The sequence below is a fragment of the Malus sylvestris genome, chromosome 17 (assembly GCF_916048215.2).
Source record: "Malus sylvestris chromosome 17, drMalSylv7.2, whole genome shotgun sequence".
In the NCBI taxonomy this organism is placed as follows: domain Eukaryota; kingdom Viridiplantae; phylum Streptophyta; class Magnoliopsida; order Rosales; family Rosaceae; genus Malus; species Malus sylvestris.
In genome coordinates this window covers 18766008-18780318 of record NC_062276.1, presented here as the reverse complement: position 1 = coordinate 18780318, position 14311 = coordinate 18766008, and the positions used below count along the sequence as shown (strand labels likewise).

Sequence of the window (14311 nt, the reverse complement as noted above, 5' to 3'; positions counted from 1 at the left end):
ATATAGTCTCTCAATAATTTATTAGTTTTAAGTTTATACTATAAATTTATTAGTTAATTTAATAAAATTATCGTTCGATGTTTTTAAATCTAATTGTTGAATTTGAATCAATTATGCAATTGAGGTGCTGGGTCCAAAAAAAGGACTAAGTGGGGGGCTACATTTGACTATACTAATGCCCTTTTGGCCAAATGTGGTTTGGTGAGCTCCATAAAATTATAGCCTAGTCAACGGTTGGAGATGAGTTTTTGGGCAAATCAAGCCATTTTTTGGCTTTTGGACTTGTAGAACTCTCCGTTGGAGATGGCTTAAGCTTTGAATCTAACATGCACCACGCATGGAGAAGCTCTTGTGTCCAGCAATGTGTATACAATACAGTCACAACTGGGTAACACCGAGTGTAACGTCTAATAGTATTTTAGATACCTCGATGCTGTTAATTATATTTTTTAAGGAAATTAATATTATTTCATAGTGTAATGTTCATTTGGCTTTACCCAAAAACAGACAAAGCATCCTCTTTCTATTTTTGGCTAATAATCAAATTAAGACAAACCACCTAATCTTACACCACCCTAAACTAATCACATTTTATTAACCAAAAATTCCCCAACAGAAACCGTTAAGATATCTGCCTCTCTGTCCCTCTTATCTCTCCCCATCCCTCATTCCCCCTTTCCTCCTCACTTCCATTGAGAAAATAAGGGAACCCCCCTCCCCACTCCCCAGAAAAAAAAGCCTCGTCAAGAAAAAAAACAGCCTCTACCACCCCCGCCGGAAACGCATCCCATTCCAACAGCACCAACAACGCATCAACCCCCCGAAAAAGAAAAGAAATTTATCATGAGTAGTAGTAGCCATAGCCATAACCACACTCATCACATTTCGACGACAACCACAACACCGTCAACAAAAGGCAACGGCAACACGCAGGCTTGCGCTGCGTGCAAATACCAGCGCAGAAAGTGCGCCCCCGACTGCATTCTAGCCCCTTACTTCCCCCACGACCGCCAGCGCCAGTTCCTCAACGCTCACAAGCTCTTTGGCGTCAGCAACATCACGAAAATCATCAAACACCTTGACCAGCCCGACAAGGATGAGGCCATGCGCACCATCATCTTCCAGTCTGACGTTCGCGCCAACGATCCCGTTGGCGGTTGTTACAGAATCATTCGCGAGATGCAGCACTTGATCGAGTACAACAAGGCTGAGCTCGACATTATTCTTCACCAGCTAGCCATATGCAGAGCTCAGGCACAACAAGTTCATCAACAACAGCATCAAAACCCTATTCAAATGCCGGAAATCGGAGATCAAAACATGTGCGATCTATTGATTAACGGGGATCCTTTGAGCTTGTGCGGCAACCCAATGGGGCATTTCCATTACATTCAACAACCTCAGCCTCCTCACCATGCAGTTGCACTGCAGCAAGAACAACCGCAAGAACAACAACAACAACTGCCTTATGTGTTTGTTCAAAACAACGCCAATAGCAACAACAATAGTGACAATAATAATGGGGGCCCACATGCACATCCACATCATCAACATTTGCATGAAGATGTGAGCATATGGGCCATGCAGGATTCTATGTCTTCCTTGGATATCAAGCAATGTGGTGGTGGGATGAATGGGATTGCCAATGGATGTGAGGATTTGAAGCCGTTCCTTGATCAGATGGGTTGTGGTGATGATCATGACAGAAATAATGGGGAGGTGGTCGATATTAACGGTGATCATCAACACAGGTTTGTAGTGACAAACACAGAATTACTTATGTCTTCCTAATGTTTTTTTTCTTCATTTTTTTATTTATTTTTTTAAATCGAGGGTGATAGTTAGGCATTCTTCTTTGTGATTTAAGAAATGAGTCAATAAAATGACCTTTTTATCTTTTCTCCTTCTTTTATTTATTTATTTATTGTTAATTCAAGATCCAAAGATAATTAAACTAGTGGGACAGAGATGGTTGTTTAGCATTACTCTTGCGTTACAACGAAAAAATTGGACAACTAAGCCCTCGAGATCCTTCAATCAATGCTTGAACGCCCCTCGAGTGTTAAAATTCTAAAAGTTGAGAAAATAATGGGAAAGTCTCATACAAATTTCATCCTCCTCCTTGTCACTTGCTAATCTTAATTAATTAATTAAGTTGTAACTTGAAATTGCAGTGAGGAAGCATTGTTAAGGGTACATAGAGCGAGTTGAACAGAAGAAGGTGAGTCAGCAAGCTAACAATGTGCACATGGTCTAAATAGATGGTCTCTCTAGCGTTATTCTTTAAATAGACATGAGAATGCTCAATTTCCCCCAAAAGATTTTTCGTTTTGTAGAATATGACCATATCCGATGCTTAAAGGTCAAACCCAAATTTTAGGACCTTGTCTGACCGTCGCAAATACTTGTATGACTGTCGAATATACTTTCTAAACAACATCAATTTTTTTGTGTGATACTTTTCTTACAACCAAAATATTGTGTCGAAAAATGTTTTTCCAACAATAAAATGTTATTTATAAGAGCGCATACTTGTCGCAATTACCATTACCAACAATTAAGAATTATCGAAAATACGCACACAAACATATTTGTGATGGTGATGCGAAATAGATAAGCACACAAATTAAACCCTCTTTTTGTCAAATTGTAGCAAAGATGTAAGTAGGGATCGTTCTAGACCGGGGATTAGGAGGGATTGCTAAACGCTTGGAAACTGACTTAAACACTCAAAAACAAAGTTAAAAACACTAAACTAGACTCAAAGAATGCAAAACTAAAAGTTAAAACACTTAAACAAACCTAAAACTTAAAACAGCAACTAGAAGGCTCAAAACTGCCTAAAAACCACTTTCTGGGCAGTTTTGAGCACCTACACTAATTTGGACGGAATTTGATGAAAACTTGAATCAAAATACTTAGAAACACAAATCAAAACACTTTCTAACTAATCTAAGACTTCAAATTAAAGGGGGAATTGTTTTGGACTAAAATTGAAAACAAAACAGAAACTTGAAACTAAACAGATTGTAAAAACGATTTTGGTGAAATAGATGGATAAAAGGCTAGTTAGGAGGTTCTTCTCCACACATGTCACACTTGCAAACAAAACGATTTTCAGTTGTTCTTCCGATAAATTATGAATACTCAACGCCCCAAGTTAACCGTGAATTGCACTAATTAACCCTCAGTTTTTCCACAAGTTATTAAGTTGGATGATTGCATACGACAACCCAAAACATTCCCTACAAGTTCCCTACATGAATTGCATAATAGAGATACAAGCAAGAATCATTACGTTCTATGAAAAACATAAGCATTGACGAAGCATTTGTTACTATGAATTGCATGAAACTTATGCTAAGAATTCATTCAACGCGATCGTTTTCAATCGATCTTCTCTACTTGTGATTATAAGATTGTAACTATTAGGTGAAACTCCCTCATAATCTAGCATCATATTCATGCATGAAAACTAAGCGTGCACTCTCAATCAACATACACAAATAAGTTATCAATCAAATAGATGAACGAATTGAATCCATAACTCATGAAATAACAACTGAATGTAATCGAATCAAATTGCAAGCATGTACATGGTTTCGAATCACCCCCCAACTAAGGGGGTTTAGTTCCTCATACTCACAACACAAAGTTTATTGAATTGAAACATCGAAGACATAAGAAAGATTACACCTAAAATGCCAAAGAAGTCCACTTTGAAATCTGCACAGAAAGCTCCTCTTTCTTCTTCTCCTTGCTGCGGCAGAGATGGTTTTGGGGGTTTTTGGATGTGATTTTTGATGTAGGAAGGGAATTAGGATGGTATGGGGGTGCGGCAAGGTGTGTGGGTGGTGTATGGAGGTGTAGGATGGTGTATAGAGGTGGAGAATGGTGGCTGGAATGGATGAAGGCTGCGGCAAAGTGGGGAATAGGGTTTTGACGAATTTCTGAATATGGAGAGGGAGAGACCGTGCGGCTAGGGTGTAAGGGTGGTATATATAGGCACTTAGAAACCCTAATGAAATCAGATTTTTAATAATGGGCTAGGGTTAGGTGCGGCACTTAAGTGGACTAGGGTTTAGGGTTTGTAAAATAGGGCTTCTAGGTGGAAAGGTGCGGCTTGGGTTTAGGAGGAATGGACTAGGGTTTAACATGGCAGATTTTAGATGATTAGGCCCTAGGGTTCGGCATGGGTTGAAGGTCCACAAGGAAATTTGGGTTTAGGTCATCTAAAAGCCCAACGCCAAGAATAGAAACTCTCGAAAATGGAAACCTCCAAGAATAGAAACTTCCAACTTTTAGAAACTTTGGTTGCCAATTCCGATTTAGGAAAGATCGACCCAAAATGGAAACTTTTAGGCTTAGCTTTCCTACTTCAAGTAGGAAACCTCAAATCTTCAACTCTTCAATTCCATCCCAACCTTGTGTTCCAAGCATGTCCTTTTTAATCCAATCTCACATTTTGCTCCAAAAGCTCCAAATTGCATCATTTCATGTAATATGTCCTTTAAACCTGAAAACACATGAAAGTAGCTTAAAAGACTACTTTAACGAAGAAAACATAACAAAGATGCATAAGAACTAGCTAACTAAGGCGCATAAATATGCTCCTATCAGATGGTCAAGAGTCGTTGGAATTATACATTTGCGATGATCCAACTTCGTCGACAAAATTAAAAGGATACAAATACATTTTTTTTTTAGAATTAATAATATTTTCAATGTCAATTTTTATTGAAAGAATTGTTTTATACTAATCAAATCATATATTCAGCTACATACACAAAAAAAATCAATGTAAAAAATTTAAAAGTATTTGTTACAATCCTATGATATGTCTATCTTATAATGCTAGTTTTCCATATCCACTTTAACCAACTATTGAGGAGTTCGAATGTAGTGCTACGAACATTGATCCACAATTATTATCTTTATTCTGCCAAAAAGAAAAGACAACTTATATCAAGCACAATATAATCATCTATTGGTAAGAAAGCCCAACAATGAAAATAAAAAAATAAACATAAGCTGTAATGAAGAGCCTTGCATAATTTTAGCTTAAGGTGTGAGCATAGTAACCACCAATCTATACCATAAATAATGCAAGTGAGTAGTTTAAGCGAAAATTAAACACACCTCCAATACATTCTTCAATTTTTCTTGTACTACCCTAAGATCAGAGGATGCTCATAAATCCAAAGAGTTTAAAAAATGTAAGGAAAGTAAAACTATATGCATAGTTTAATAATTCTGATGTTTCACAATTTGCTGAAATCCAAAACCAACTACAAAGCTAGCATAGTACATACTTTAAGTATTCTAATACTATAGCCCACACACTACATTACATATTCTAGGGTAAATTACATAAAACTACCTTAACTGTTGGGCCAACCACAGTTTCAATGTCATACCTGATCTTACGAATTTGTTTCAATGTCATACCTTCATCAATTTGTTTGTCAATTCTTCCGTTAAATGTTGACGTGGATTGAGGCGGGGCCCACTCCTTGGCCCAATTGGATTAAAAAATTAATTAAATATTAAAAAAATAAAAAATAAAATCATTTATTAAAAAAGGTCGGACCTATCCCCTACAAACCCATCACCCCACCCCTTATCCCCATCAAAAAATTTCCCTGCTCCTACTTTCCCCCAACCCAATACCAGAACCACTTCAAACCCAGAACCCACCTACACCAACATCCCCCCCCAACCCTCCCCTGCCACTCATCCTACTCCCCTATAAATAAACAAATTTTGAAACCAAAAAAACCCAAATTTTTTTTATTTCTCAGCAAACCCAGCCAAATTTCTCAGCACACTCACTGCCGAAGCCTGCAAGCTGGGCATGCAGCCTTGACAAATGTCCAAGAGCGACGAAACCCCACCTCTAGACCCAATTGCCCTCACGTTCTCCTTCAAAAAACTAAGAGCTTGAAGTGACAAACAAGCCTTTTAGGCGTCGGCGATGTGGCGGTCGAGGCAGGTGATAGGAGTATATTTATGCAACTTAGTGAGCTTGTTTCTTGGCATTTACTTAGTTTAATTCTAGTTATTTTAGTACTTTAAGCTATTTTCGTGTGTCTGTAGGTTCAAATAACAAAGTTGGCAACAAAGTGCTATTTGGAGCACTTTCGAGCATTTTTGGGCCAAGATTGGATAGTGCAAGCATGGAGACATGAGGATGGACGTTTTTGAAGATTAGAATGTTAGAAATCAGCATGTGTGTATGTGTAAGTGTGTTGACCTACAATTACAAACACTCATCCACTACACCCATTACATCCACTCATTACCAAACATTCATCCACTACACCCATTACATCCACTCATTACCAAAACTACACCTATTACATCCACTCATTACCACAAACACTCATCCACTACACCCTTTACATCCACTCATTACCACAAACACTCATCCACTACACCCATTACATCCACTCATTACCAAAACTACACCTATTACATCCACTCATTACCAAAACTACACCTATTACATCCACTCATTACCACAAACACTCATCCACTACACTCATTACATCCACTCATTACCACAAACACTCATCCACTACACCCATTACATCCATCCACTCATTACCACAAACACTCATCCACTACACCCATTACATCCACTAATTACCAAACATCCATCCACCGCACCCATTACATCCACTCATTACCACAACACTCATCACTACCACCTTAATTAGATGGTGGTCCTCTCCCTAGCCTATAAATACATCCACCCTTCACCATAACAAGGGGGAAGAAAACCAGATAGAACACAATCCACCCATCCACCCTTCACCATAACTCACCTATATCCATCCACCACCATAATTTACCACTCATCCATCAAATGACACCTTGTGCCGCAACAAAGAGAAGAAGGAGGACCCTTGGACGTGCTTGCCATTCAAGTTGGATTGTTGGAGCGTTTTTAGGTGTTTTCATTCTTTTGTTTTCAATGTCTAAATTTGTTTATCTTTGCTTTATGAGTATGAGGAACTAAACCCCCCTTAGCTAGGGGGGAATTCGAAACCATGTTCATGCTTGCAATATGATTTGATTACCTTCAGTTGTGATTTCATAAGTTGTGAATTCAATTTGTTTAACTGCTTGATTGATAACTTATTCGTGTATGTTTATTAAGAGTGCACACTTAGTTTGCATGCATGAATATGATGCTAGAGTATAAGGGAGTTTCACCTAATAGTTACAAACTTATATTCACAAGTAGTGGAGGTCGCTTATAAACGATCGCGTTAAATAAATTCTTGGCAGGAGTTTCATGCTCATCATAGTAACGAATGCCTCGTCAATACTTATAGTTTTCATAATGCTTAATGATCTTTGATTGTATCTTTATTATGCTGTTCACGTAAAGAACTTTTGAAGAATTCTTGAATTGTTGTATGCGCTTTCCCATCCAATTCAATAACTTAAGGAGAACTTGAAGGTAAATTTAAGCGGACTTAATTAACCTGGGGTGTTGAGTTTCATGATTGATCGAAAGAACAACTGAAAATTGGTTTCTGTGCAAGTATGTCATGTGTGGAGAAGAACCTTCTAGCTAGCCTTCCATCCATTCAATTTACTCAAATTCGTGCAGATTTCATTAGTTCTTTAATTTACTTGTTTTGTTTTCAAATTCGTCAAAACCAAAACCCCCTTTACTTTAAAGTGTTTTATTAGTCAAAATCTGTTTTGATTTGTGTTTTTAGGTGTCCCAAAAGTGTGTTAGAGTCCAAATCTACCCAGTTTGTGTTTTTAGGCAGATTTAAGCGTTTTTAGCTTGTTTTGAGTCCTTTGAGTTTGTTTTAAGTTCTTTGAGTCTAGTTTAGTGTTTTTAACTTTGTTTATATGTTTTTAAGTCAGTTTAGAGGTTTTAGCAAGCCCTCCTAATCCCCGGTTTAGAACGATCCCTACTTGCATTTATACTACAATTTTACAACAAGAGAGTTTAATTTGTGTGTTAAGAAAATTTTCGCATCAAATTTTTGGCGCCGTTGCCGGGGATTAGCAACTTTGCTAATCCCTTGTTATTTCTTTTTGTATATTTTCATGTCTTTTGTTTTTAGTTATTGACTTTGTTTCTGTTTGTGTTTTTTTTTTTTTGTTTTACTTTTGATAAATGATTTAATTTTGTTTCCTTGATTTCAGGTACTAGAGAAGTAAGACATGGATTTTGCTACCATTCAAGCTCAATTGGCGAAACTTATTTCTCAATTGTCACAATATCCTGAAAGGACCACAGTGCAAAATGTCCCTACATATGGTGTGTCCTATGGGCAAGGATATCCAACTCATCAATGTTCTCAATTCGCTGCGAATGAAGAAGCTTGGGCTTATCAAGGCCATAGCCAATCATGTGACAACATGTTTTCCAACGCTTACAATTCGAATTGGAAAGATTATTCAGATTACATGTGGGGAGAACCTCAACAATTCCAACAAGATAGGTATTGGCAGCAAGAAGAGTAGTTTTATTCAAGACCTATGCAGCCACCACAACAATCTGCCCAATTCAATTTAGGTACGTCTTTGGATAATGATATGTTTAATAAGTTACTCACCTCTTTGAACCAGGAAGTAGAAAATGGAAACAAAGAGATGCAAAATCAAGCCAAGAAGACGGGTGAATTGGAGAAGCAAATTAGGCAAATTATGGAGTTCATGGCACAAATTCAAGAGCAAAGTAAACTCTCCAACTCAGCTATTGAAAATTTGAAGGAAGATTTTGAAATCCATGATGCTATCACTTTGGGAAGTGCTATGAAGGTTGGAGGTGAACCCAAGACATCCAAACCAAGCCAAAACATGGATGAACAGCTGCTGCTCGAAGAAGAGGAGAATAACAAGGCCATGGCAAGGGAAGAACCACATTTGCCGCAACCCCATATGCCATCTATGCCGTCTACTACAACCAAGGTAAGCCTAAATTCAATTTGTCCTGACCTCGATTCACCAAATGTCCTTATTCCTTGCAGGATTATGCAATCCAAGGAAGAAGAGGGTGAGAAAGGCATCTTCGAAACCTTTCCAACGAATCAAGAGCAAGAAGTGGATGGGGAATGTCTAGAATTCATCAAAGAAGATACACTTGAGACGAAAATTCCCAAAAAAGTTGGATTTTATGACACGGGACAAGTCATAACACTCAAAACACCAAATCTGGCCAAGTCCCATATCCCTGCAACCTTCAAAGATGTGGTGTTCGTAATTGAGTTTGTGTTGGAGCAAGCAAGTAAGTCATCTTCTCCAACTTCGATTTTATTATATACTAACTTGCTAATTTTGATGATTCAGGCACCTACACTAGAATTTAAACCATTGCTGGATCACGTAAAGTATCACCATCCATTCAAGGATCAATTCCATGCTATGGGCCCCATCCAAGTTTAGAAGGAAGTTTCGTCCGGCTGGAAAACGTTAAAGCAAGCGTTTCTTGGGAGGCAACCCATGTATTCAAATAAGGAAGATTTTTGAATCGTTCCACAATCAGTTTTGCGTTTCTAAAAACTTTCCCTTTTCTGTAGTTTTATTTTTCCATGATTATCATTTTTATTTGTTGTTTGTTTAATTGTTTTTGGTGTGGGTTTATTTTTAAAACACTGACAGTTAGGCAAGGTATTTTTACATTCATTTTCATAAAAAAAAGGAACATTAAGCAGAAAAAAGCTACAAGAGGGAGCCTTTACAAAGGCTGCTTAGGAGAAGTCTCAGTAGTCGACGGAGCTTCAGTAGTCGGCGGAGCCTCAGCAATCGGCGGAGCCCCAAAAGAAGGAAGCATCGGAGGTTGATCATTTGGAGCTTCATTACGCGGTACAACCCTAGAAGACGAAGGCAAATGCTATTGGAACAAACCTACAAACCTCTGATGATCAAGTAAAATCTGACCATCAGATTCCTGCATCTGGTCAATCTTCCTCTTCATGTTTGTAGCATAATTATGTGCAAGCCTGTGCAACTATTTGTTCTCATGCTTGAGCCCCCTAATCTCCTGTTTGAGACTCATCACTTCAGCCGCCAATGATTCAACTTGACGAGTTCTAGCAAGGAGGCGTTGGGCGATATTAGACACAGAACCTGCATACTGCACACTGAGAGCCAGAGAATCCTTAACAGCCAACTCATCAGACCGTTTGGCAAGTAGTCTGTTATCTTTGGGAGTGACAAGGTTCCTGGCCACCACCGCAGCTGTCATATCATTCTTCATCACCAAATCCCCAACAGTAAGGGGACCAGTAGGGGATATAAAGGATGGGCGCCATATGTTGTCTGGAGAAGGCGGGACTGCCTCTTCACCAAGGTTCAAGTTAAAATGACGGTTGGAAGGGCCATACATTTTCAGAGGTGTTAAAGAAAGAAGAAGTCGGACCAGTCAAGATCATAGAAGTACAAGAAGGGAGTTTCTACAGGCAGAAATTCAAGTGTGCTTTGAACGTCATGCGTACCTCTATAAAAATCAGCACTCGACGGGATTTCAAAGATCGAAGAGGCGAGCTTAGAAATCGAAGAGGCCACCTCAAAAATCGAAGAGGCGCTAGCTTTCTTAACAGCTGGGCTTGCTCAGAAACCACGGCCAAACTTCTTTTCCAGATTTGTCCGCACTTGTCACATGCAACCTCTGCACTCGATAGGATTTCAGAGATCGAAGAGGCAAACTCAGATATCGGAGAGGCATCTGCTTTTCCAGACGTGTCAGCATCTATCACATGCAGAGTCGGCTTTGCAGAAATCACGGGCAGTTTGTCGAAGCGCCGATTCTAGATATCGGAGAGGCATCTGCTTTTCCAAACGTGTCAGCACCTGTCACATGCAGAGTCAGCTTTGCGGAAATCACGGGCAGTTTGTCGAAGCGTCGATTCCAGATATCGAAGAGGCATTTGCTTTTCCAGATGTGTCAGCGCCTGTCACATGCACATTCAGCCTTGCGAAAATTACAGGCAATCTGTCGAAGATCTCTTGTGAAGTAGAAAGCACGTGAAGTTTACTATTAAATCATCCAACGGTTGCTGACAAGAGTGAAAGAATACTACCGGTTATTAATTCCTATAAATGTCACCCTTCACCCTCCATTGCAAGGCAGACATACATAACCCTTCTTCTTCTCCAAGAATGCCTTTCCAACAAACCCTCTCGAGTCACTCAGTGTTCCTTATTCCTTGAGGTACCTCTGCAAACAACTCATCCAAAGCAAAAGTATTTCATATCATGAAGGTTGAAAGCAAGAGTATCTCATATCATGCTTTCTCCCTGTCCTTATCCTTGTCGTTGTTTTGGGACAAGGAGAAAGAGAGCAATTAGCCAGCACTTGGTATCAATCTTCCGATCTGGAACCGACTGCCTGGAACCCCTTCTTGATTGCTTACCTAGCCTTGCTCTCGAGTACTCATCTTCATCATTTTATGCTTCCTCTTCGTCTACCACATCTGCCTAGGGAACAGATAAGGGAAGTGAAAATGATACCTCGAAGCATGTGGAGACAATTTGCCAATTCATCATCAACTAGGGACAAGGAGAAAGAAAGCAAGAGGTGGGCACTTGGAAAGATTGAAGAAAGAAATAGACCAACACCTCTATCTCGTGCTTGCCTGCTGTGCAGAAGAAACAAGCAGAGAAGAATGCAGACTGCACAATCAAATCAACCCAGCAGAAGGAGTCTGAATTGAAACCAAGGAACTCTCATATTCCTCGCTCAAAATTCCAAACCAGTTCGAGATCAAAGTTGTGGAAAGACAACAAGATCATCTATCTCCAAAACCAGATTTGAGTTCTTAAACTCTACTATGTCTGGTTTTTACTTTGCCATACTTGTCATGTTTTTTCGTTGTTTTTTTGTTTGCTTGTTTTTTGTGTGAGTTTGTGCTTGAAACATTGAGGACAATGTTTGATTTAAGTGTGGGGGGGGGGGGTAACCATTGTTTTGCATGAAATTCATAGGAGTTTATCACCCATTACTTCTAGTGTTGTTCCTTGCTGTTTTAAGTGTTTTTAAGCTGTTTTGGAGTGTTTCAGTGTGTTTTGACATAAAAATCCAAAAATCTCATAAAAATTTGAAAATTGTTTTGAAAAACCCAAAAAGAGTTGTTTTTGTATGTTTATTTGTGTCTTAGGGTACCTTCCAACACAATGATGAGGATTTGGTTTTTAATTACATGACTGTTAAAGAGAGTTATAAACATGGATGAAAATTTGATTTACTCTTTGGTGTATGCTTGGTTGTGGTTATAATTTATGAATTCACATGCAATCATAAAGGAAAAATCAGTTTTGTAACATGCTTGAAAGAAGGAACTCAAATGTACACTACAACCTTGTGAGACTTGAGCCTACACGTTTATTTGGAGAGTTAATAATCTGTGCATCATTGTTTTCTAAAGTCGTTGCATGATCTCATTATTCTTAGCTTGGTTGCTACTTAGAAGGCGTTTCATCATTTAGTTCCAAATGTTAGAACTTATGCCTATTTCATTCAAAGCATGCTATTGATTTGCATAACACATTTTCAAGATGAAGTTGTGTAGTGACCACCAAAGCCAAATTGTCATGCCCCTATTTCATTATGTGTTTAAGTTTAACCCCATTGAGCCTTGTTAAGCCTATGTTTTTTGTTAATCCACACTATCCTTACCTAGCCTAGTTTTAGGACCATCCATACCCTTGTTCTTGAAGCATAGTAAAGCATGACTTAAAATGAACTCCTTTTTTATCAATATATTGCAGAAGTCCAAAACATTGAATTCGGCCCTGAATGTTGCATGAATCTTCCCTTTGTATTTAAAAGTTGATTCTGCATTCTAAAGTGAATTCCAAGTGTCTATTTCATTGCTTTGCTTGCTATCGCTTTAAGAATGTTTGTTATTCCTATCCTTTCTTTATTAGCCATTACCCCCAAGCCCTGTTACAACCCTTGACTTCAATCTTGAGTGTTGTGTGTTTCAATTTATGGAGTTCGAAATTGGTATGAGCATATGGTGTCACTGGTTCTCGCATCTAAGTAGTAGCATTCCATTCATGAGATCATATCTAAACATGCTTAATAACTCCAAAAAATTGCTTTCTTTGTTATAACATATGTGAGTCCTAGTCTTTCGTGTTTACATTAATCTTCTCACATATACTAGTGTAGGGTGTGTAGTCAGAAAATGTGTGTGAAAATAGAGAGTATCTTGTAAGGAATTGAGCAAATTCTCTAAGGCATGTTACTACATTCAAAACATTGTTTTAATTGGTTAATTGTGAACTAGTAAGTAGTGACTGTGATTAAGTTTGTGCTCAAGTGTGAAAATAACCAAACTCTGTGGGAATGATGATTTTTAACATGTCATGAGCATTGGAAATCCCTGAGGCAAATGTTGGAAGGTTAGGTTGTGTTTTGTTTTTTTTGTTTCGTTTTGTTTCTTTTGTTTTGCTCAAGGACTAGCAAAAGCTAAGTGTGGGGGAATTTGATAGGAGTATATTTATGCAACTTAGTGAGCTTGTTTCTTGGCATTTACTTAGTTTAATTCTAGTTATTTTAGTACTTTAAGCTATTTTCGTGTATCTGTAGGTTCAAATAACAAAGTTGGCAACAAAGTGCTATTTGGAGCACTTTCGAGAATTTTTGGGCCAAGATTGGATAGTGCAAGCATGGAGACATGAGGATGGACGTTTTTGAAGATTAGAAGGCCAGAAATTAGCATGTGTGTGTGTGCAAGTGTGTTGACCTACAACTACAAACACTCATCCACTACACCCATTACATCCACTCATTACCAAAACTACACCTATTACATCCACTCATTGCCACAAACACTCATCCACTACACTCATTACCACAAACACTCATCCACTACACCCATTACATCCACTCATTACCAAACATCCATCCACTACACCCATTACATGCGCTCATTACCAAACACTCATCCACTACACCCATTACATCCACTCATTACCAAACATCCATCCACTACACCCATTACATCCACTCATTACCAAAACTACACCTATTACATCCACTCATTACCACAAACACTCATCCACTACACCCATTACATCCACTCATTACGAAACATCCATCCACCACACCCATTACATCCACTAATTACCACAACACTCATCACTACCACCTTAATTAGATGGTGGTCCTCTCCCTAGCCTATAAATACATCCACCCTTCACCATAACAATGGGGAAGAAAACCAGATAGAACACAATCCACCCATCCACCCTTCACCATAACTCACCTATATCCATCCACCACCATAATTTACCACTCATCCATCAAACGACACCTTGTGCCGCAACAAAGAGA

The 14311-nt window shown here is 38.6% G+C and overlaps 1 protein-coding gene across 3 annotated transcripts; it reads left to right on the top strand.

Annotated features, from left to right (window-relative positions):
• Positions 1-733: 733 nt before the first annotated feature.
• LOC126612641 (LOB domain-containing protein 22-like) lies at positions 734-13584 on the top strand. Of its 3 annotated transcripts, none has more exons than XM_050281101.1 (3): positions 734-1751; positions 2175-2221; positions 13565-13584. In XM_050281101.1, the coding sequence occupies exons 1-2, from the start codon at positions 844-846 to the stop codon at positions 2209-2211; spliced, it is 945 nt and encodes a 314-aa protein (XP_050137058.1). In that variant the 5' UTR covers positions 734-843; the 3' UTR covers positions 2212-2221; positions 13565-13584. The 3 variants fall into 3 exon arrangements, with proteins under 3 accessions (XP_050137058.1, XP_050137057.1, XP_050137059.1); XM_050281100.1 differs by lacking the exon at positions 13565-13584 and adding an exon at positions 6097-7139; XM_050281102.1 differs by lacking the exons at positions 2175-2221; positions 13565-13584 and adding an exon at positions 6097-7139 and having other exon boundaries at positions 735-1751.
• Positions 13585-14311: the final 727 nt, after the last annotated feature.